This window comes from Microcebus murinus, chromosome 8 (genome assembly GCF_040939455.1).
Source record: "Microcebus murinus isolate Inina chromosome 8, M.murinus_Inina_mat1.0, whole genome shotgun sequence".
Taxonomy (NCBI): domain Eukaryota; kingdom Metazoa; phylum Chordata; class Mammalia; order Primates; family Cheirogaleidae; genus Microcebus; species Microcebus murinus.
Genome location: NC_134111.1, coordinates 58,454,030 through 58,476,941, shown reverse-complemented (window position 1 = coordinate 58,476,941; position 22,912 = coordinate 58,454,030). Strand labels below are relative to the sequence as shown.

Genomic DNA, 22,912 nt, shown 5'->3' with positions numbered 1-22,912 from the left:
ATAATGTCATGTTCAGGAATACTCATGCAAAAATTTCAAATAAAAATCACAAGCACTATATAAATGTGTTCTAACAGACTGTGTGTCACTTTAAAGGGAAAGAAAAAACTGCTGACAGAGACTTTATAACTTTGTCTTTACATTTTCTTCTTAGGTTTTTCAAACAGACCAAAGTCATTAAAAATACTCCTTAATCCCCAAAGTCACAAAAAAGAAGCTATCCAGATCTATGATGAGAAGGTTGAACCTCTGTTGAAGCTTGCAGGAATAAAGACTGATGTAACAAGTAAGTCATTTTCATAATATAATTTTGTCATTTACAAAACATACTCATGGAAGTAAGATAACCTGAATTTATTCTGAACTGAAACTTGAAAAGCTACTCATAATGTCTAAATCATTTTTATGTCTTCTATAACCTACTGCAGCCAGCTCCAGGGTTATAATTTAATAATTTTACTTTCTTTTTTATTGTGTTATTTTTACTAGAATATAAACATTTTCTCTTTAGGTCTTTTTCAGACTTTTTTTTTCAGACATAATTGTTAAGTATGATTTTAAAGGGAGCTGTGCACTTTTTGATATCTTCTTTGACATGTTTGCTATTTACACATTGTTTTTGCAGTTAAGGCAAGGAATTGATTTTTGCTCAGTTTTATAGTTGATGTCTTTCCATAGAATCTCTCCTTACGTTGTTTTTGTTCTGATTCTGACCCCTGCTGGTTAGGTCAAAACTAAGCAATTAGCTGCTGGTTATAGATGGTTTAGAAAAGCCAGAAGCTTAAATTCATCATCTAAGCCCAGAAATGTGCTTAGGTTTGTGCCAAGGAAAATAGAAATTTGCTGATGCTAAAATTAATAGAAAGAGGGTTAATAATAGCCTTTATTTTTAATTTGGTGACAAAATTCCTTTGTTTCCTTGAGACTTTTATTTTCCTGTGGCAGGGGACTGAGAAGAAGAGTTGATGCTATCAAAAATTACAACTTTTCTAGTTTTATATCTATGTAGCTTCACTAACACATAGTGAAAAATATAAAATATAATAAATTTTAATCGATGAAGAATATTATAAAACAAGGCTACTCAGGAGACAAACTCAGAATGCAATTGGAATCTCCTAGATTCCAGGGGAAGGGATTCAGAGTGACCTGGCTTTGCTCAGCTGTAGTGAAGGGAGATGGGTCTCACAATGTAAATGAGGTCACTGAAGCTCATACCTCCTGACTTGATGGATTGGGGTAGAAGGAATTCCCTCTCCCCACCACCAAAAAAAGAAGGCAAGCTTTGTGGGAAGGTCAGCCACCCCAAAAAGCATCTATTATGATAGAGCTTCAAGAGAAACAACCGCAAAAAACTCAAGAGGAATTTCTGAATTAAAGTTGTAGTGAAGAAGTTAACCTTTCATATTTATGACTTTCAGCTTAGAGGAGATTTATAAGGAAGAGAGAAAACTCAGATCTGTTGTTCCTTTCTACTGAAGATTTTCAAAGATTGGCTGAAGGAAAACTTTGAGATTTGTATAGGGTGAGACAATTAAAAATAGAATAAAGTTATGGGCAAACTCAATAATTATTTTATCATTGATTTAATATATGAATACTACAAAACAGTTGAAATGGATATTACTATCTACCATTCAGTTTAAGAATCTCACATGGAATGCTTGCTCTGTGTTAAACATTATACAGAATACAAGATGAATAAATTATCATACCTGCTTTTGAGTGACTTCTAGGTTATTAGGGATTCAAATGGATATTTAAACCTATTATAATTGGTATATACATAAAAGAACTATGGCATCTCAGAGGTGATATTAATTTTGATCAGGAAGCTCAAGGAAAGCATTTGAACTAGACAGTTTTTAAGAGGCAGAGAAAGCAAAAAGTAAGGGAAGGCAGGCAGGGTAGTGGACATGAACAAGTTGTGGTGGTGGGAGACAGATAATATTGTACCCGTAATATCTTGGGACGTTTGTTCCATGACTTTGCTCAGCCTTTCTCAGTTTCGACTTCATCTGAAATCTTACTCTATCATTATTAAACATCTGCCGGTGAATTGGATCCTTTCTTATTCATATCTAGTGGGGAAAGGTGTATGTGAGAGAGAGGGACCCAACATGCTTTAATCTTGAAGATAGATTAAAATTTATTTCCTTTCAGTTGACTGTACTAGTTTAATATCTATGCCCAACCTGGAACAATCATTCCCTTTACCATCATCAAGACCCTTCCCAGGGGCTGAGGTTAGACCCCTTGTCCTGAAGGCTAAAGATGCTGGAACTGAATCTGGGTTATGTTATGAAGGACAAAATGGCTTCTGGGAAGGCTCCCAACAATGTATACTCTAGGAAGTTTTAGTCCAAATTATGGATGAGTCTTTATGCTACAGTCAGCAGTTTGCTCATCATATATTGATCCACAGTTGGTATAAATTTTTTATCATAGTGTTATAATCTGATGTGGTGAGAATGACTCCACCAGCAGAATAAGGATTAGAAAGAGAGGGAGAAGGGTAGACAAAAATCATCAAAATGTTCCTTTTTAAATCAATTATGTTGGAAAATAATATGTTCTAGGATTCCCCCCCCTAAATTTGTAAATAGTATTATATTTAGTTTAACATAAAAACAATAGACTATTACATAAAGCAAAATTAGAATTTGCTTACATATTTGTATAGGATGGCTAATTATTAGCTGCCTAACACTCCTCCTACAGGCAAAATTATAGAATTACATTCGTTGCTTAAAACAATCTTAGTATGTATATTGGCTAAATATTCATATAAAATATTTCCTATTTTGTGCAAAGGGCTGAATAAATATGCAGATATTTGAAAAGTTTTAGTCTTCCTGTCTACCTTACTGTGTTGTTTAGGGGTTCAAATAATATATTTGAAACTACTTTGTGTGTTATAAAGTGCTACAGAAATGTGGTCATAATGCTTTTAGTTTCAGTTTCATAGAATTATGTAATAATATTCGATTCACACTTTATTTGAAAGAAAAAATATATGAAAGAGTGAAGCAGAATGGGTACATATCTTCTGCATATCCAGTGTGACCATTGTTTTAATGTTTCTTTGTGTGCATTGGTGTGTCCCAATGGAAATGAATTAAAAAATACTATATGATGATGACTTCATTAGGAAATAGTACTGTGTAAATATGAGTCATGATTTGAAAAATTATAGCTAGATATATGCATTCTAAAATACTATAATTTTTAATAAATTTCTTTTAAAATGGATCTTACCACATTAATAAAAATACTTTTTTCATTTTAGCTTGTGCTGAAACCCTGAATATTTCAGAATATAGATCAACATCTTTTGAAATATTTGAGCTAAAATTGCATTCCTTTCTGCTACCACCACCAATGTAGTATCTTATTTACTAATAGCATCAGAAACACTTCTGGAAGAAACTAGAAAGAATTGAGTTATTTTTCCTAATAACATATTGGAGCACTAATCAAAGAAGAGCATGAATGATAAACCTATGGTGGCATATGATATTATTTCTTGTTCCTAAAATAAAACAAACTTTAGAGATTGTACCATTAAAGGTATGAAAGATACTTTCAGAGATCATAGATTCATAGGATAATTCTTAGAACACTAGATGAAAAAGTAAAGGCAACAGAGAAATTAGACTGAAAAGCACATTAGAGGCCATGTAATTCAATTTCTTCCATGTGGGTGGAGTACAGGTGTGTGGTACTCCTTGTGAGTAACCACTCATCCTTGGCTTGGCCACCTAAGTTAGAGGCAGAGTATGTTGTTTCTGGACAGTACTGTCTAACATTCTTATCTGGAGTTCAGAGTCACAGTGCCTTTGTGCAGATAAGAAAAGGTACCTTCTCTGTGTTGACTTCCAAAAAGGTGTCCTTTCTTCCAGGCTGATTCAGCTCAAGGTCACCTAGCTGCTTGTTCAGGAGAACTGGTTAGACGGCAAATCTACCCATCTCTTTGGCCAAGTGCCTTTGTGCTAAGCATAAACCACACAGTTCAGAGAACCTGTCAGCTAATGTTTGCTTCTTTGGAATTTTTAACTACTGGAGTTAATCTTACTTTTTGTAGTAATACAAAATTTGTCCCATCTAGTGTGTAAGAGTCATTGAGATATTTGAAGACAAATATCTTGTCTGCCCTTGATCTCTCTTGTTCTTGTAGGAACACTCCTCTGCTTCACTCTTTGTATTAACAAAGCTGCTAGGCCTATTCATGGTTGTTATCATTATCATGGTCAGAGAGACTTATCTGAATGCAACTTTGATCTCTGCCAGTTTAGCGCCTAGACAGATAATTTTACCTTCAGGGAAGAATTGTAAGAAAGTGGGGTTTGTTGTCATTTTGCTCTTCTTTCTCCTTGGATCATGCTTCTAACTTTTGACCCTTTATTCTTTGTATTGTTTCTCTTTGGCTATTTTGGGCTCTACTTGATGCCTTCCATTTCTTGGAAATACCTCTTACCCTTCCAAATCTCACCCAGAAGAAAACTAGGTGATCTGATAAAACTGCGTCACACAGATGTTGGTAGCCTGAGGCGTTACTCCTTCCTTCATTTTACCTGCATTTTAATAAAAATCTGCATAGAAATGTTTATGTATCATATCCAGCTAGAGAGATATAATTCTGGGTGAAAGGTTTTTTTGTTTGCTCATTTTTTATTACCTCTTAAATAATGAGTGTAAATGGCCAATCCCGTGCCCAACACTCAGCTGTGATTTAGGAAGTTGGAACTTTACACCTGGGGAAAATGAAGAGTCATCAGTGAGGTTTATGCAGGAAAGTGATATGATTAAATATGTATTTGAAAAAGGTCATTCTGGCTAGAGTGGGAGAGAGGTTGGAGAGAAAAAGGAAAAAAGCTGTTATAGTACAGTTTGAGTATCCCTTATCAGAAATGCTTGGGACCAGAGCTGTGTCAGATTTTAGATGTTTTTGGGTTTTGGAATATTTATATTATACTTACCAGTTGAGCATCCCTAATTCAAAAACCTGAAATCCAGAATGCTTCAATGAGCATTTCCTTTGAGTATCATGTTGGTGCTCAGAAAATAGATTTTGGAGCATTTCAGATTTTGGATTTTGAGATCAGGGATACTCAATCTGTATACAGAAAGATGGCTAGTGACCAGGTCTAGGGAACTGGCTGTGAGAAATGGGGGGAGGCTGCAGTATAATTTAAAGACAGGAACAGCTGGCCTTGGCCCTTGTGTGGTTATGGAGAGTGGACGAGAGGGATAATCTAAGAAGTCATTTTCCTGTCTTGGAGTGGATGATGGAACACAAAAGAACAATATATTTGAAGGTGGACATGATGGACTCTGTTTTGAACTTACTAAGTTTGAAGTGACTACAGTAAAGAAAATGACATCTTGGCATCCTATGCTAAAAGAATTTTATTACCAGACCAAGAAATGTTTTCCTTACGTCCAAATCAAGTCTCATCTGTTTTTATTTCAGCCTTCAACATGCAGTATCATCATCAAGACATTATTCTTCTCTAGTCTTGTCTTCCTAAGGAGGTTATATTTGCACTGAAGGGGAGGGAGGATGCCAGTAGTGGAAACAACGTTCAAATACCTGTAAACTGTGGAGTCTCCAAATCTTCTATATAGAAAAGCACACTTCCTGTTCTGTATGTTTATGAAAAAAAAAAAAAAAAAAAAAAAAGAAAAGCACAGGGTGGTACTCTCACAGGAAAAAGGAAAGTAGTTGAAAGAAAAGTCTTGATTATATTTTCTGAAATTGTGTTTGTTTTACAATCCTCTCTGTATGTTTATTTGAATGGGATAAATTGAATCTAACTCTCTGATTCCAGGGCCCCATCATAGCCTGTCTAAATACATACTTGGTTCTTTCAAGTGTATCTAAATAGTAGTCCAGATCACTCTTTATCTTTTGTCCTACATTATTTATCTTTAGAATCATTTATTACTACTTCATATAAAACTTTATTCATTTAATTCATTCTGCTAATATATTGTATTAGCAGAAAAAGATGTGGGTTTCTTTCATCTTTTTTGTCTCTGATCCAGATATTTGATTTTACTTAACTTTTACAATGTCACTTAACAAATTACTATTCTTGGATAGTTTGTATTAGTGTATAGTCAAATTCCACCACAAAATCAAGGGAAAAATAGGCTATTTCAAAATTTGTGAATAAAAATAGCATCAGGCCATAACATAATCTTAAAGCTCATTTGTATCAAACTTGAAAAACTTTACTAAAGTAAGCTTTGTTATAAAAGCAAGACTTGGTAAACTTATTCTCAGCATAAATATTTCTTCATGATATCCTTAATTATTTTTAATGTGTATGTCTAAGACATTTTATTATTTTGCATTTTAAGGTTGCAGCTACCTGCTATAGTTATAAATGATCAGCACAAATCTTTTATAACTTAACCTTTCAACTTTATTAATATTAATATTTTATATCTAGTTTTATACCTTTTTTATGATTAGAATTCAATATAGAGAGGTTTTATTCATGTGAATGTTAATGACATTTTGAATAAGCTATGGGAAAATTACAATGTAACACTGCTGGATACAGAATGATTCTTTTAGACACCAAGACTAATATTTTTTAACAATATCTAAAAACATTGTAGGAATAGCTTGAACCATGCTGGCACCAGGGACAGACAGGCATGAAAGATTAATGTAATCTTGCATATAATGATGCACATTCTTACACAAAAAATCCATCTGCAATGTCATGTCAGTCAGCAGAAATCTTTGATGGGTGGATACAGCTGGGCTGTCTCTTCTGGCAGAGCTGCCCTGGAAAATGCTAAATGTGGTTGTGATGCTTGGTGCCATCTGCAGTGTGCCCATTTATCCTGTCTTCACTGGCATTTACAATACTGCATAGGGCATCAGTGACGGTGGAGACAGCGATACGGAATGACAGATTCATTTCCTCGGAGGATCCAGGCTCTGGTGGGCTTCCGTGCCACTCTTCTCGGGTCTGGGTCTCTTATCATTGGTGTTGGCTTAACTTCATATTTTCACATCCAACTCATCCTCATTTTAGTCTAGCAGTTCCAGATACACATTCTTCTGGTTTGTAAATCTTACATTAACCTTTTAACTAATTTATTCACATAAGGTTGCCAGAGCGATTTAATATCAACCGTTCAATGCCAGCTAATATGCCTTATTTTCAAAATACTGCTGCTCCTAAGCCTCTGACTTAAAGGAAATATGTCTTATTTAGGGAATACTAAACAGACAGGCACCAGGATAAATTCTCTAACTACTATGTGTGGGATATCCCCAAATGACTTATGCAGTTGGAACAAATATATGACCCTCTTTTACATAAAGCTGTAAAACATATCAGGCAACTAACACTTAATCCTCTTTTCCATGATTAAAATATAAATATTCAAGAATAAATGTTGTTTTATGACTTGACCATATGTTTATCATGTTATTTTGCCAAACCAAGTTAAAAAGTATAGATCATTATTTAAAACTTTCACTTTGTGTTTTTTTTAAAATAGTAACAGAATATGAAGGGCATGCTGTGTCACTGCTTAAGGAATGTGAACTCCAGGGATTTGATGGGTAGGTCACATTATTAACCTATATGCATCTTATAATATATGGTTATTAAATTTTTTGTTTTTAGCCACATATTTGGGAACTAAAATTTTAAATATTTGTGATATATGTAATTAGGCTCGATTTTGTCCATGTCTGCATAATAATCGTTAATGTTAATATAACATCATCTATCTCTCAGGATCTGGCAGGAAAGCAAAAGGAGGAATCCAATTATAAGTACTGGCAAATCACAGTGTACTACCCTATACTTACCTAATGTGCATACATTTGCATCTATAATTCTTAATTCTGTACTATGTTATTTAGGAAAGCACTGATGGAAGATATATTGGTCATATGGCATAACTATGCTATGATTCTCTTTTGCACATTTACTGATAGTTTTAATAGCTACTCTTTGATTCATTTCTCTGTGATTGGGGTAGATATTTTATAAAAAGAAACACTTCAGAATGAATAAAAGATACTAATTTTAACATCTCATAATTTACTGACTACAGTATAGGTGTTTTGTTCATAGTAGGCATTGGAAACCATTGTCTGCAATACATTGGAGTGTGCAAAGATTCTTCACTGGCATCCAAACATTAGAACCAAGGCAAGTGACTTAAATTTAATAGCCATTTTTAAAAATTAGGGAAATCAATTTGCTAAAGTGCTAGATTGATATGTAGATTAAAACTTATATTCCTTTAAGGAAGAAGATTTTTTTTTGAAGGGTGGATATTTGAGTTTAAAAAGTTGGTAAGTGTGTGAATTGTGTCACATGGAGATGAGCAGGGGGCAGCAAAAGACAGATAAGGTCAGGAAAGGCAGCTGGGTCTGCACTTCCACCAAAGCGAAAGGCTTTGACCTTTCCCAAGAACGATTAGTGTTAGGGAAGGAAGTGATGCAGTCACATGGAGCATTGGCAGGGCTGTTTTTCAGAAATGCTTAATATTTTTTTTTGATGATGAGAAAACAGCTGGTAAGGAAGTAAGTATACTAAGTAAAATATACTTTTTCAGGAAGGAATTTAATTGTGGGAAGTAAATGTAGGTAGCAATATCATACAAGTATTGAGAATCAAGATTATGAGGTAGGAGATTACTTTAGAACTTTAGAGGCAGACAAACGGAATAATAGGCTACATTCAGGAAATTATCTTGCAAGTATACAAGTTAAGCAAAGTAATTGGGAGAATCATCCACTGTCTACATTAACTTGCTGCACAGTCCCAAACCAGAGCTTTCACGTGTATGAAAGTGGCTGCATTGCAAATGAGTCCTTGCTTCAAAACTTGATTATATAAATAATGACAATAATAGCTATCACAGATATTACACCTATTCTTATGCACCAGCATTATGAAGTGTTCTGCTGAATATGTTATTTACAATGTTCTATTGTTAATTATACTTTGGCAAAGATTAAAAAAACCTTTGCAGAATGAAGAGTATTGTTCAAGTGTAGTACGAGTATAGTAACATTTTTCTCTTTACTTGAACATATTTAATTCTTATTTATTTCTCATGGCAGTGTTGTCATTTTGTAATGAGGGGGTAAAAGATATATAGATCCTTCGGTTAAGACCTATATATTTTTTAAACCAAATAGTTTGGCCTAACCATTATTTGAATTGCGTTCCATTATTTAACTGCTTCTAAATGCTACAGTATGGTGATTTATTTCAGGCTTAATAACTTAAAATTTCTAATGGAAGTCATATGTGTTCCAAGATCTTTTACATAGCTCATTTATTCTTGTGGGTTCAGTTTTTTTCAGTAGAAGCTGATATGGTAGTTGTAATAATTATCTTATAAAATGGTAATTTTAAGTACTTAGAATTACATAGCGGGGTATATGAGGAGAACAATAGAACAGTTTCTTTGCACTTCAAAAGAACACTTCTCTTATTGGTAAAACTGTTTGAAAATGGAATGTTGTACATTGGTGAGTTTCCTATATCTGAACCTGTTCAACAGTGGCTAGAGGAGCACTTTCTGAGAAATTTATAAAAAAGATTTAAGGATGTGATAAGGTAACCCCAAGATGCTATGTCATTTTGATGAGAGACAACAACACATTCCTTGAAGAACTGCAGCCCAGAGCATCTCTCTCTGACTCTAGCAGAACTATTGATAGGAAGTGATAAGAAATCACCTAATGGTTGGGTTTCTAGATACAAGCTGGAGAGATTGATCAAGAAAGGTTCTATATATAATATTCAGTAAAGCTAAGTGATTTGGTAAATGATGTTTAAGAAATATTTTTTTGCTAAGATTCTGGAGTTTTAAAACAATGAGTTACATAGGTTTCCATGGTGACACATTGTGACATATTTTTAAAGCCAACAGAAACAGTGTATCAGTACTCATGACAGCTGGTGCCCCACTCCAGTGTGTTCTCCTGATCCACTGATAAAATTTGTAGGAGCTTCAGATTCTATATTGCTCCCTATTTATACTGGGCATGAATAGGAAGTTTTGTAAAGGATGAGAAAAGAATGATGATCAGTTGCATAGACTTGAAGCAATACCAGTGGTGTTTATGATTATAGTTTTAAAAATCTATAGCTTTTATGCAATTGTAAATATAATAATTCTTTGCTATTTCACAATTTTAAAAATGTTGAATTATAGAGTTTTTTTGTTCATTGCTCCATTAACTAGACTCATAATAATCTACATATTATTTGGATAATATTGACACTTTATCAGATTGACTATGATATGTGTACTATTTAGGTTAAAAAAAAACTTTTTAAGAAAAGAAAAAGAACAAAACTCTGAATTGAAGACCCAATAATATACTCAACATTTCATAGATAATATTGGTTGATAGATAAATATACAAACACCCATTTGACAAATCTTATCACTCTTTAAAAAGGGAAATAAGACATTAGCACCCAGTTTAACTTTTCTAGACAGAATCATTCTGTTTGGAGCCACAGCAAGGAGTTTGCTTCTAAAAACAAGATTTGTCACATGCAAAGAATTAGTTCTGCTAAGATTTTATGTAGAGTAACTCTTAAGTGTTAAATTAACTCATTATAAAAGTGGAATGTTTTGGGGTTTTTTTGCCTTTTTTTATAGTATTCAGACTCTTGTGATGTTTTCATATTTGAGCATATTTCCTAGATTGTGTCATTGTATCTGAACATGATTTTAATGATCTAATAGCTGTCAAATAAATATATTCTTTCCTAATTCATTCAATTTTATATTGATTCTACTGGAAAACTGATTTTTAAAATAATAAAATTCTCATAAGGCTATTTTTATTAGGCTTCATATATAGAAATGGAGTATAAGGAATAATAGTGTAGTCTCTACGGCCAAATTGTCTTATTTCAAATCCCTGTTGTATCACTTACTAGTGGTATGACCTTGGAAAAGTTACTTAAGCTTTCTATGCCTTAGTCTCCTGATCTGTAAACTGAGGGTAATAGTATCTATCACATAAAGTTAGTGTTCAAATTAAATCAGCTAATACATGGAGAGTGCTATGAATAGTACTTAATATACATAGTAATTAGTCACTAAATGTGACTATTTATTGTTATAATTATTTCTATTAGTTTCAAAAGATTTAACATAGAATGTGTAATGACAACATTTCAATTCAAAGGTTTTTTTTTAACAAAAGATGCTCCTAGAAAGGCCCTCTCTACTAACTCTAGCAATGAATTAACATATAAATGATGCTATAATTGTATGCAAGATTCTACGAGGCAAGGGTTGCCATCCTATGTAATTATTATTAGTTAATATATTAGTCCTTTGGTGCTCAGTTAGATTTTTTTGATGACTTTACCTGGTCCTTTTAGGTCACACCCATATGTCAGCATGTAGACAGGCATGCGTAGGAAGTTATATTTTATATTTATACTATACTGGAAATTTTGTGGATATTCTTGAAAACAAACAGGTAAGGTTCAAATCAAACTGTGGTTTTCCCATTTATAAAGATGAGGATATTGCCTATTTCTCAGAATTCTGAGCATTTAATATTAATAGAAAAGAGTAGACCTATTATCTAATGTATAGTTTGTCCTCAGTAGATAGTATCCCTTTTCTTTGAATCAGTGGCCACATTGTGAACTCCCTAGAATCAATTCAGACATAAAAATAATAATAATGCTCCTAATCAAAAATAACCTGGGTCATACCCTGCGTCAATTCTAACCAGAGTGGACCTGAATGGCCCAGGCTGCATGGAACCATGGGTCCTAACCTCAGCTAGGTGCTGGGAGGATGAGAGGAAGGTAGAGGGAATTGATGGAAATGATACTTGCAGCCTCTCTGGTCACCACACTGTAGATCACAGGGGTCCTCAAACTTTTTAAACAGAGGGTCAGTTCACTGTCCCTCAGACCGTTGGAGAGTGCGCACTGTGGGCCCGGGAGGAGTCAGCTGCTAAGCAGAACAGACAACTGCGGCAAAAACACCCAGTGGGACAGATAAATGTCCTAGGTGGGCGGCATGTGGCCCGCTGGCTTTAGTTTGAGGATGCCTGCTCTAGAGCTTTGTAAACTTAGGGAACCAAGAACTACTGCTGCTTATGGCCCATAGGCTCTTTTGTTTGGCACAAAGAGGTTTGAAATGTACTAAATGCTAGTTGCTAGTATTTACAAATTAGGAGACTCATCCTAAAATCAGAATTTCAGACTTCTCTTGAAAAATCAGATCTGGCTCTGCTGCTAGGCCTCCCACATGATGTGAGTGGGCCGTAGCTGAGAAGCTGCTGGCCCTTTAGACTAAGCATGTTCTTCCATTCCTGCTGAGCCCTTGTAGGCTTTGAGTTGTGACACCTGCTTTCAATAATGCAAAATCATCCTCCTCTTGGATAAATTGATGCTTAAAATTATTGTGTATCTTTTAAATACAAATGATTATGAAAACCCACATAGCCTACTTAACATGAGGTCTTATAAAAATATTAGCAGTACTGTCTAGGATCAAAGGGTAGTAAAACTAAATTTAGAAGTGCCATATAGCAGCAATGATAAGGAGATGAAAACCGGGTCATATTTGCAATTACTGCATTCACATACTAATGATGATTAGCAGTTCCTTAGATGAAAGCTTCATATTTTACACGATTTTTATTGCTGTCTCTTCAGAGCTGTCTTGAAAATTAGCAGGATTTTATGACTTTGGTTGGCATTAGTTAAATGAATTGCATATGATAGTATTATTAACATAAACAAAATGAGAAGGATATGCTTTTGGATGTTAACCAAGCAAAATACAGGTCTGATATGAGTTAACATGTTCAAATGTTTTAATGCCTCTCAAGTCTATATTTTGTCTGTTGGGAAGTATCGAGGTATCAAATTTGTTAAGTAAACTTTACCTGCACAGTGCTCATGTCGTCTTATCAATTGACACATACTAGCATGCTTGAAGGTGCATGTGAATAGTCATGCATGTAGACTATGAGATTAGTAAAATATTTTGAAATCTAGATTTCATGAAGTATTACCAGTCATTCTGAAATTGCGCATCTTTTGCTTAATTTTTTCCCCAGTGTCGTCTGTGTTGGTGGAGATGGATCTGCTAGTGAAGTAGCCCATGCTTTGCTCCTTAGAGCCCAGAAGAATGCTGGAATGGACACAGATGGAATCCTAACTCCTGTCAGAGCACAGCTTCCACTTGGTTTAATACCAGCAGGCAAGGGAGTGGCCACAGATTCCTTAATTTGATCCTCCTCCATCTTTTCCTTTCTTACTTTCTAACCTAGACAGAGTTAAATGTACAGGCTTTAAATCTGAAAGATCCAAACTTCTGGCTTCCTGCTAGCAAATGTGAGACTTTGTACAAGTCATTTAACTTTGTTGAGCCTAATTTTTCTAATCTATAAAGTAGAGATAACACATATGCTATTCACTTCATTACAAGGTTATTAAAGTGTTAAATTAGATGGCTTGTGCAAAGGGTTTAATATGTAGTTAATCAATAGATGGGATAATTAACATTCTACCTTCCCATAAGCATGTCTAATGGTCACACAGTACCAGATAGGAAGTTTCAAAACAAGGATGCTCCAGTCAAACTGCTTACAATTACATATGAGGTAAAATGTCATAACTCGCATAACTGAAGTATAAACAGATAACTTTGAAAACGCCAAAAGAATTCCTTCTGACTAAAGGAGGAGGATCAGAGTGTTGGAGGGCAAGCTCCTTAAGGGCAAAGCTTTTTATTTTTTCAGCTGCTGACATTTCTTCAGCACCTAGAATGGAATTTGACACAGTGCATATTCAGTGGCACTTATTAAGTGAATGAATGTAAAGAAGACTTTATATAGTAAATGACACTTAGATTAGGCCTTAAAAATGGGTAGAACCTGATCTGAAAATATGAGAATGAGTTATTTTCTTGGCAGCAAAAATAATAAAAGCAACCGCAAAACCCAGGAGTGTTTGAGGAATAGAAAACAGGCTATTCTGTGGGAGATAATGGTGGCAAAATAGGCCCAACCATGGTGGCCCCTGAGGCCACAGTAGCGGATCTGAACTGTAGCAATAGGGAATATGGGATGTTTCAGAGCAAGGGAGTGACCTGATCGGAGTTTGTTCTAGGAGGATTCGTTCTGCAGCATGATGCAGAATGATTAGGTGAAGGGGGCAGACGGCAGAGGTCTAAGCCAGGGAGAATGGTTAGAGCAACACTTTGGTCCAGAAAAGAGGAAAATATTTTTCACAAGTTGATTATGTTATATAATCACTTATCCCATATATTATTTCAACAAATGATAGTGAAGGAGATTCATTATTTTTTTCTTTTTCATTTTAAAAACATCACATGTTAGGGCTTAAAAAGAGCAGAACATTTATGTTCCCCTCTGAAAATAGAAAATGATGCACATGGTTGAAAAATTCAATGTCAATTTGATAATCACATTCATCTAGTATGGATCTTAGTATACTTGGTATTGTTAAATTAAAAAAAAACACAAAAGATATTCGAATGCCCTTATATATAGTACAATATCTTTAAGAAAAGTAAGAATTTAAAAGGAGAGTGATGTTTGGATATATCCTTATACTTGTAAAGTATATATAGAAAAACCTATAATGGTTTCTAAGTAGAAGACAACAACATCACCTTGACTGAAAGAGAAAAAAGGATGCAATTGGGGCCATCTTTACATGTCATTTTATTTTTTGACTTTTTGGTGTCATGTTAGTATTTCTGGCTATGATGGTGGAATCTTTCCAAGATTTCCCTCCATGCAAAGTGTACGTGCTTAGGTAGCTGTTTCTCCTCATTAGTACTTGAATTCCTGAGGTCATTCATTAACTGCTCTGCATCAGAGTGGAAAGATGGGTGTCCCCACAGATACGCACTTGACATAAAGTGGGAGGTTGGCAACAGAAACTGGTGGTTATGCTTATGTTTTTCATCTGTAACTCAGATTTTTGTAAAGGAATAGCACTGCATTTTATCACTGTTATAATTTGTAAGCATATTTGTGATTTTGTAAGCATACTGTGTATTCCACGGATATTTGTAGAAATGCCATTTTAACACTTTTTGTTTTGAAGACACAGTATGCTGCCAAAACTCTGGTCATTGCACAGGAGTTCCAGCTTTCTAATTCCATCTAATAGGAGGAGAGAGTCATGTGTGGGATGTGTTTAATATGAGGACTCTATGCCTAGTCAGGGCTTTTGATAGAGAATGGGAACAAGAGCTAGGCAGGAGTTTCCAAGCTGAACATGAGACAGTCTGCCTTTGAAGCCATTTGCCTCCTGGAGAGAGACATCCAGAGGGAGAGTGTTTAGGAAATTACTCCACTGAGCCAACAGATGAAGCCGCTGAATTATGGTCCGACTCAAATGGATCAGATGTGGGGAAGCCTGTATTTGAACTGCTGGCCATTAGGAATGGTGTTTGTTGCCATGGGAACTGGTGCTAAGGAACTATACAGAGAGATTCCGATTAAAGGGGGGGTGGGCTGGATAGAGAAAAAGCCTGAGAGGACATAAAAATAAAAAAGCAATCCAGTTGTTGTAAAACAAGGCTCAGTCCACATACTGATGGCTGTGAACCATATATTCCTATAGAGTTTGCATAAATAAATTCATGCTTTCCAATTAATTTGAAGAGAATAAAATATTGCCGAGGGACTGTTAATTTCTATGATATTTCAGGCAAAGAACCAAAGTGTAGGTGCCGTTTTCATGAGAATTTTAGATATGCTTGACTAGGAAGTCATTACATCACATTTATCTGTTTGGATGTGGGAGACATTAACAGCCTTATGAATATTCATGGTGTCTGGTTAATTAAGTTAATTGTTCTGCAGAAGTGCTTGCACTTCCAAGGACAATTTTTTTTTCTTTCCTTTTTTTTTTTCTTTCCTCTGCCTGGTATTTCATCAGTGATGCTTTGCGTGAGCTGCTACTTCTGGCCTTACTTTCTCGTACTTGGAACATTTCAGCAGTTCTGTGGAGGGAGTACTGGGCAAAGTGGCTGCTTGTGTTAAGAAAAATAAGTTTTCAGGCTAATTAAAATGTTTACCTTGAGGTAGAGCATTTATAGCTTTTGTGAGAACGTTAAAATTACACCGTTGTTATTTATATGAGCAGTATGTTCTTTTGGCATGTAGATGTCTTTTCAAATAGAGTCCAATTTCCTGAAACAAAATGTGATCCATCTTCCAGATTATCCAGACAAAATATAGAACAACTTATTGTTTTACAATTTTACCTACACTTTCTAACTTTTTTTTTTTTTACAATGTGAAAAAACCACATTTAAAGACTAAGACATACATTCAGTAGACAATGACTAAAATAATTTTCTGACTTCTGGTCATATCTGTTAACACTGCCAAATTCTAAAGAATTAAAGAAAAGTTGCAAAGTTGGAGAGGACATACAAATTTAAAAAGCCATCCCTAGCATTCTAAAAGAATTTGTACTTGGGCACACTCAGGATACTTTAAATCGCAGGGAATAAATGGTCTTTATTTTCTTGAGTCATGATATGTGTCATTCCCTATTGCATGTGACAACATTACATTATGTGTTTTAATAGCCTTTCTAGAGGAATGCTTTTATGGTCTACTCCTAATTAACCATGGTAATGGAGGAAATGTGTTTCATGGAGTACTGTAATCCATCGATAATCCTAAATATCTCACTGTAATTATGTGGCCTCTTCCAAAACCTTTACCATAAATCTGATTGGGAAGCAAAATGGATTGATTTATTTCCTCTTTTCTCCTCCACCCATTCCAGATTAATTAGCAATTAGATAGCCAAAGGCTGTAGAGGGCCAAAAGATCACTGGAAAGGCCTGGGTACAGATCCACCAAGTAACAGGTTTCTACGCCACCACTACTTGTTTTCAAATCTTAGGAGCCCCTACAACTCACTTTGAGAACTTGCTAAAACACAGATACCTGAGTCCGCCCTTCACACATACACATTCTGATTCCATGACTTGGAGGTAGAACCCAGGAATTTGCATTTTTAATAAGGCTCCAGGTAATGATGCTGCTGCTATAATCAATGGCCCATACATTCCAGAATAGTGTCTCACCAAGTCACTGTGCATCGCCCAGCCACCTGGGGACCTGCCTTATAAACTGCAGACTCTGATGCACCATCTCTGGAATGGGGCCCGAGAGCCAATGTTTTTAAAATTTTTAATTTTCAATAATTACTGTTTTAATAGCCCTTATTCTTTGTTTTAAAATTGACAAAAATTATACCTATAGTGTACAATATAATGTCTTAAACCATGTACATTGTGAAATAGCTAAATTAAGCTACTTAACATATGTACATAATTGACATACCCATGTTTTATGGTGGGAACACTACACAAAATATACTCTGTTACAAGTTTTCAAATACATAATACATTGTAATTAATATTAACTATAGTCACCATGGTGTACAATAGATCTCTTGAACTTACTCCTCCTGATATTTTGCATCCTTAGACCAAGATATCTCTAATCCTCCCTACCCATAGCCCCTGGTAACCATCATTCTAGTCTGTTTCTAAGAGTTTAACTTTTTTAGATTCTACATATAAGTGAGGTCATGCGGTGTTTGTCAGTGCCTGGCTTATTTCACTTAGCATAATGTTCTCCAGGTTCATCCATGTTGTCACAAATGACAGGATTTCCTTCTTTTTTAAAGCTGAATAGTAATTCTGTTGTATACATACAGGCTGAGCATCCCTAATCTAAAAATCTGAAATCCGAAATGCTGCAAAATCTGAATATTTTGGAGCACTGACATGATGCCATAACTGGAAATTTTCACATCTGACCTCATGTGATAGGTGACAGTCAAAGTTCAGCTAAAACTTTTCATGCAAAAAGTCATTAAAAATATTGTATGAAATTGTCTTCCAGCTATGTATAAGTTGTATATGAAACAAATGATTTTATGTTTAGACTTGGGTCGTATCCCCAAGATATCTCATTATATATATGGAAATATTCCAAGATATGAAAACATTTGAAATCTAGAACACTTTTGGTGCCAAGAATTTTATATAGGGGATATTCAACATGTAACGTATTTTCTTTATTAATCTGTTGATGAACACTTCGATTCTGTATCGTGGCTATTGTGATCAGTGCTGCAGTGAACATGGGAGTGCAGATATCTCTTCAACATACTGATTTCTTTTCCTTTGGATTTATATCCAGTAGCGGGATGGCTGGAGCATATAGTAGTCCTATTTTTAATTGTTTGAGAAACATCCATACTGTTTTCTATAATGGCTGTACTAATTTACATTTCTACCAACAGTATGCAAGGGTTCTTTTTCCCCCACATCCCCACCAACACTTATGTTTAATTTTTTTGATAGTAGCCATTCTAACAGGTGCAAGGTACTGTCTCTTCAAGGGTTTAATTTGCATTTGCCTGATGATTACTGATGTTGGACATTTTTTCACTTACCTTTTGGCCATAGTATGTATTCTCTGGAGAAAAGTCTGTTCAGGTACTTTACCCATTTTAAAATCAAGTTATTTGTTTTCTTGCTATTGAGTTATTTGAGTTCCTTGTATATTTTGGATGTTAACTTATTAGATGTGTGGTTTGCAAATATTTTCTCCCATTCCATAGGTTGTCTCTTTACTCCATTGTTTTGCTGTGCAGAAACTTTTTGGTTTGATATAATAGATATCTATAAAATAAGGAATCTATTTTGCTTTTATTGCCTATGCTTTTGGGATCCAATCCCCCAAAATATTTACCTAGACCAATAGAACAAAACTTTTCCACTATTGTTTCTTGTAGTACATTGATGATTTTAGGTCTTGCATTTAAATCTTTAATTCATTTTGAGTTGATTTTTATGTACGATGTGAGATGAAGGTCTAATTTCATTCTTTTGCATGTGGATATCCAGTTCTCCCAATACCATTAATTGAAGAGATTGTCCTTTTCCTTTGTGTTTTCTCGGCACCTTTGTTGCAAATCAGTTGACCATAATTACTTGGGCTTATTTCTAGCCTCTGTTTTCTATTCTAGTGATCTATGCATCAGTTTTTATGTCAACACCATGCTGTTTTGATTGCTGTAGCTTTGTAGTATATTTTGAGGTCAGGTATTATGCTGCTGCTAGCTTTGCTTATTTTGCTCAAGATTGCTTTGCCTACTTGGGGTCTTGTGGTTCCACGGAAACTTTATATATATTTTTTCTATTTCTGTGAAAAAAAGCCATTGAAATTTTGATAGGAATTGCACTAAATCTGTGATCATTTTGGGTAGCATGGACATTTTAACAATATTAATTCTCCCAATCCATGAACACAGTATATCTTTCCATTTGTTTCTCCAATTTCTTTCATCAGTGTTTTATAGTTTTCAGTGTACAGGTCTTTAATATTCTTGGTTAACACACTGATTGCCATACTAGAAAAAAAATGTCCCTGTGACCATTGTGTTTCATTAAACAAAATCCTTTCTATTTTGTTATTTTTTGTTTGTTTGCTTTCTGTGCATGAGTCATACGCAACGCAGTCTGCGTTTTTAGATTTAATTTGTCAATATTAATTGTAACAATAAGAACATCAACAAGTAAGAATTTAACGAATCAATTGCAGGGTTTTGTTTCACGTGGCCCTGGAGTTTAAAACTAGCCTGAGTTAAATACAACTCACAATGGCAGTCAATGTGTTAACTTTATTTCTAAATATTTTATGTTTTTCATTGCTATTATAAATGGGATTATTTTCTTGATTTCTTTTTCAGATAGTTTGTTGTAACTGTATAGAAGTGCTACTGATTTTTGCATGTTGGTTTTGTATCCAGCAATTTTACTGAATTTATTAGTTCCAACAGATTTTTTGGTGGAGTTTTGAGAGTGTTCTGTATAAAATAAGGATCATGTTGTCTGCAAACAGGAACAATTTAACTTTGTCCTTTACCATTTGGATGTCTTTTATTTCTTGCCTAATTTCTTTGGCTAGAACTTTTAGTAGTATTTTAAATGGCAGTGGTGAGAGTGGGCATCGTTGTCTTCTTAAGGAACAAGACAATGTTCCTTAATTCGTGAGAGTCACCATTTTAATAAGTGCTCCAGTGTTGCCACTCCTGCTTGACTGTGGGCCACACTCTGAGCAATAAGAGTCAGAGCATAACTTGCCTTTCGGCAGATCATTTGGAACCAGATTTCCAATTGGTTAAGCTGAACTTCACTTTTCTTTGCATTGTAATTACTAGAGCTCTGGCTTATTATGTTTATTAATAACAATAATTAAATATGCTTTTAAATAATTATTAAATAATACTTATATATTTGACTAATAATTATGATTTTAAAGACATCTTGGTTGATAATGGCTAGAGCTGCCACAGCTTCTCCAACTGAACAGCCTCAGCACATATCAGTTCAGTGTGACAAGGGTGATTATGTATGACCACATAGGAAAGCTTCTGATTAATGAAATCTAGAGTTCTAGCCTTTACCTTGATAACTGGCACACACCAGATCCATGCTTTCATGGCTCTCAGCTATTATGGGACTGACTACTTTCCCATATTCTTTAATTGAAGATAAATTGTAGCTTTATTCACTCTTAATAATTTTAAATCTTCTTTAACCTCCTGGGAATGAGAGGGGCAAGCTGGTATTTTTCCCTTCTGAAGTAGGCCTGTGTCCTCGATTTCGGTCACACATAAACATTATAGGGGCTTGACTCGGGGAGCTCTTTCCCTCTGTTAGGCTGGTGGGAAAAAGCCATGTGGGTCTTAAATTATCCCAATGACCATGAAAAACAGAAATCATAATGTCTCAAGTATAAATCTTCATACATGGTAAATACCATGGAATTAAACATTTTCTTCTAGGAGAACATTTGTCAGATAATAGAGAGGATTCCCATTTGGGTGCGAGCTTATCTCTAAGATTTATTAAGTGTCTTTAGAATGCCTTTTGGATTTTATAGTGACTTTCCATTTTTTCATAGTTATTTGGATTTTCTTTTATTTAATTATGCATTTGTTTCTGTTCTCTAGAGCCACCCTTCTGCTGTTGGCGCTTATATTGGTGTAGAAGTGAAAAGCCCATTCATTAAAGTTGGATGGAGTAGGCTTTGATAGAGTTAGCATTTTGGGTGTGGGAAGTAGACATTTATGATCAAAAAAGCTGTAAGCAGATACTATAAACTATTTTTAAATTTTTAAGTCATTTAAAGATTCAACAAATAATTCTACAAACATTTGCACATCTATGCTGTGAATGAAAAACCTCAATTCATATTTTCATTAAATTTTCTGACTTTATAAACTTTATTTTTCATCTGCACATATATAGTGACATCTATATACAGTAAGAACAAATGTTAATTTAAAACATGTGCTGTACTGATAGTGCATATTTTAAACTTGCCTTGCCAGGATCTACCAATGTATTGGCACATTCTCTTCATGGAATCTCTCACGTGGTAACTGCAACTTTGCACATAATAATGGGTAAGAGTTCTTCCAGAGATGTTTGTTTTATAATGAAGTTTTTATTTATACAAGGAAGGCTATTTTATTTCCATCAGATTTGTTTAAGGAAAGGCAGCTTCTCTGTCTCTGAAAGCAGAGAAATGTTTGATGAAAAACAAAAGTCAGTGAGGCACATCTTCGCTGTTTGGACTGCCTATCTTAAAAATACTTCGTAGAGAGCAGTGAATGAAGTTTTACCATAATCTTGATAGAAAACAATATTGTAATGATGCTCAAAATCATAATTTTACAACCAGATGAAGAAAATCCATGCATACCATTTAAGTATATCTAACACTGATGTTTGACTGTACCAAGACTCTAGGACTAGGATTATGTTATTAAAAGAAAATGGTATGAAAAAAAAATGTCAGCAAGTGTATGTTCATAGGTGTTTTATTATCCCAATTGATAGAAAGCAGATAAGCTCAGATAATTACAATACAGAACTATTGTTAAATCTGAGTTTACTTTGTACGTTTACTTCAACTTCACTTTCTTAAACATGTTTTATGTGAAATAGCAATACACTGCAAAATGTACTGTTTTGTGTTTCTTCATTTGGTACCTGAACAAGTTACAAATGGCAATTGCAGTAGTTACAGGTAAAGTGAGCTGGAGAGAAAGTGAAGACATTCATTATGGTATACAGGACCTTGAGATATTCTCCTACAAATAAATAAGGTCTCTTTTTATAAATAAATAAATAAATAAATAAGGTCTGCCACTGCTGTTTTGACAACTAGCCCGACTGTGCTCACTGATTGACTAATATTTAACATGATATTCAAGGGCACATACAACTGGTCGATGTCTGCACCTTTAGCACCACTAACAAGCTGCTTCGCTTTGGGTTCTCTGCCATGTTTGGCTTTGGTGGAAGAACTTTGGCTCTTGCAGAAAAATATCGGTGGATGTCCCCTAACCGACGGAAAGATTTTGCTGTGATGAAGACACTGGCAAAACTTAAGTAAGGCTTTTTCTGAAACCAAATATTTTGTATCCTAGGGAAAATGACTATCAATAACCAGTTTCACTATATTTCAGGCCAGAAGACTGTGAAATATCTTTTTTACCATTTAACAGCTCTGAGGATGTACAAGAGAGGTGGGTAAAAGTTTGAGGTAATATAGATATCTGTATCTTTCTTGAAAGTATAAAACATTTTGATATAAAACATTTACCAGAATTGTGATCTTTGTTTTTTTTTTATTATATACTAGTAAAGAATATTAGAATCATGGACTCCTATGGGTCCTATTAAGCATGTAATTTAGCTTCCATCTTTAGAAACAACCATCCATTCATTCAGTAGCTGTTTGAGTGCCTAGTATATGCCAGGTATTTTACATACAACA

At 34.6% G+C, this 22,912-nt stretch overlaps 1 protein-coding gene across 2 annotated transcripts in view; it reads left to right on the top strand.

Annotated features, from left to right (window-relative positions):
• The window catches only part of CERKL (CERK like autophagy regulator), a 104,478-nt gene that overhangs the window by 73,845 nt on the left and 7,721 nt on the right, over window positions 1–22,912 (top strand). The window contains exons 3-9 of one of the 2 annotated variants that reach the window (XM_012785811.2): window positions 155–286; window positions 7,528–7,591; window positions 8,112–8,189; window positions 13,106–13,248; window positions 21,459–21,533; window positions 22,347–22,524; window positions 22,602–22,661. In XM_012785811.2, the coding sequence (XP_012641265.2) occupies window positions 155–286; window positions 7,528–7,591; window positions 8,112–8,189; window positions 13,106–13,248; window positions 21,459–21,533; window positions 22,347–22,524; window positions 22,602–22,661 (730 nt within the window). The remainder of the gene's footprint in view (window positions 1–154; window positions 287–7,527; window positions 7,592–8,111; window positions 8,190–13,105; window positions 13,249–21,458; window positions 21,534–22,346; window positions 22,525–22,601; window positions 22,662–22,912) is intronic. The other variant, XM_012785813.2, reaches the window with a different exon arrangement.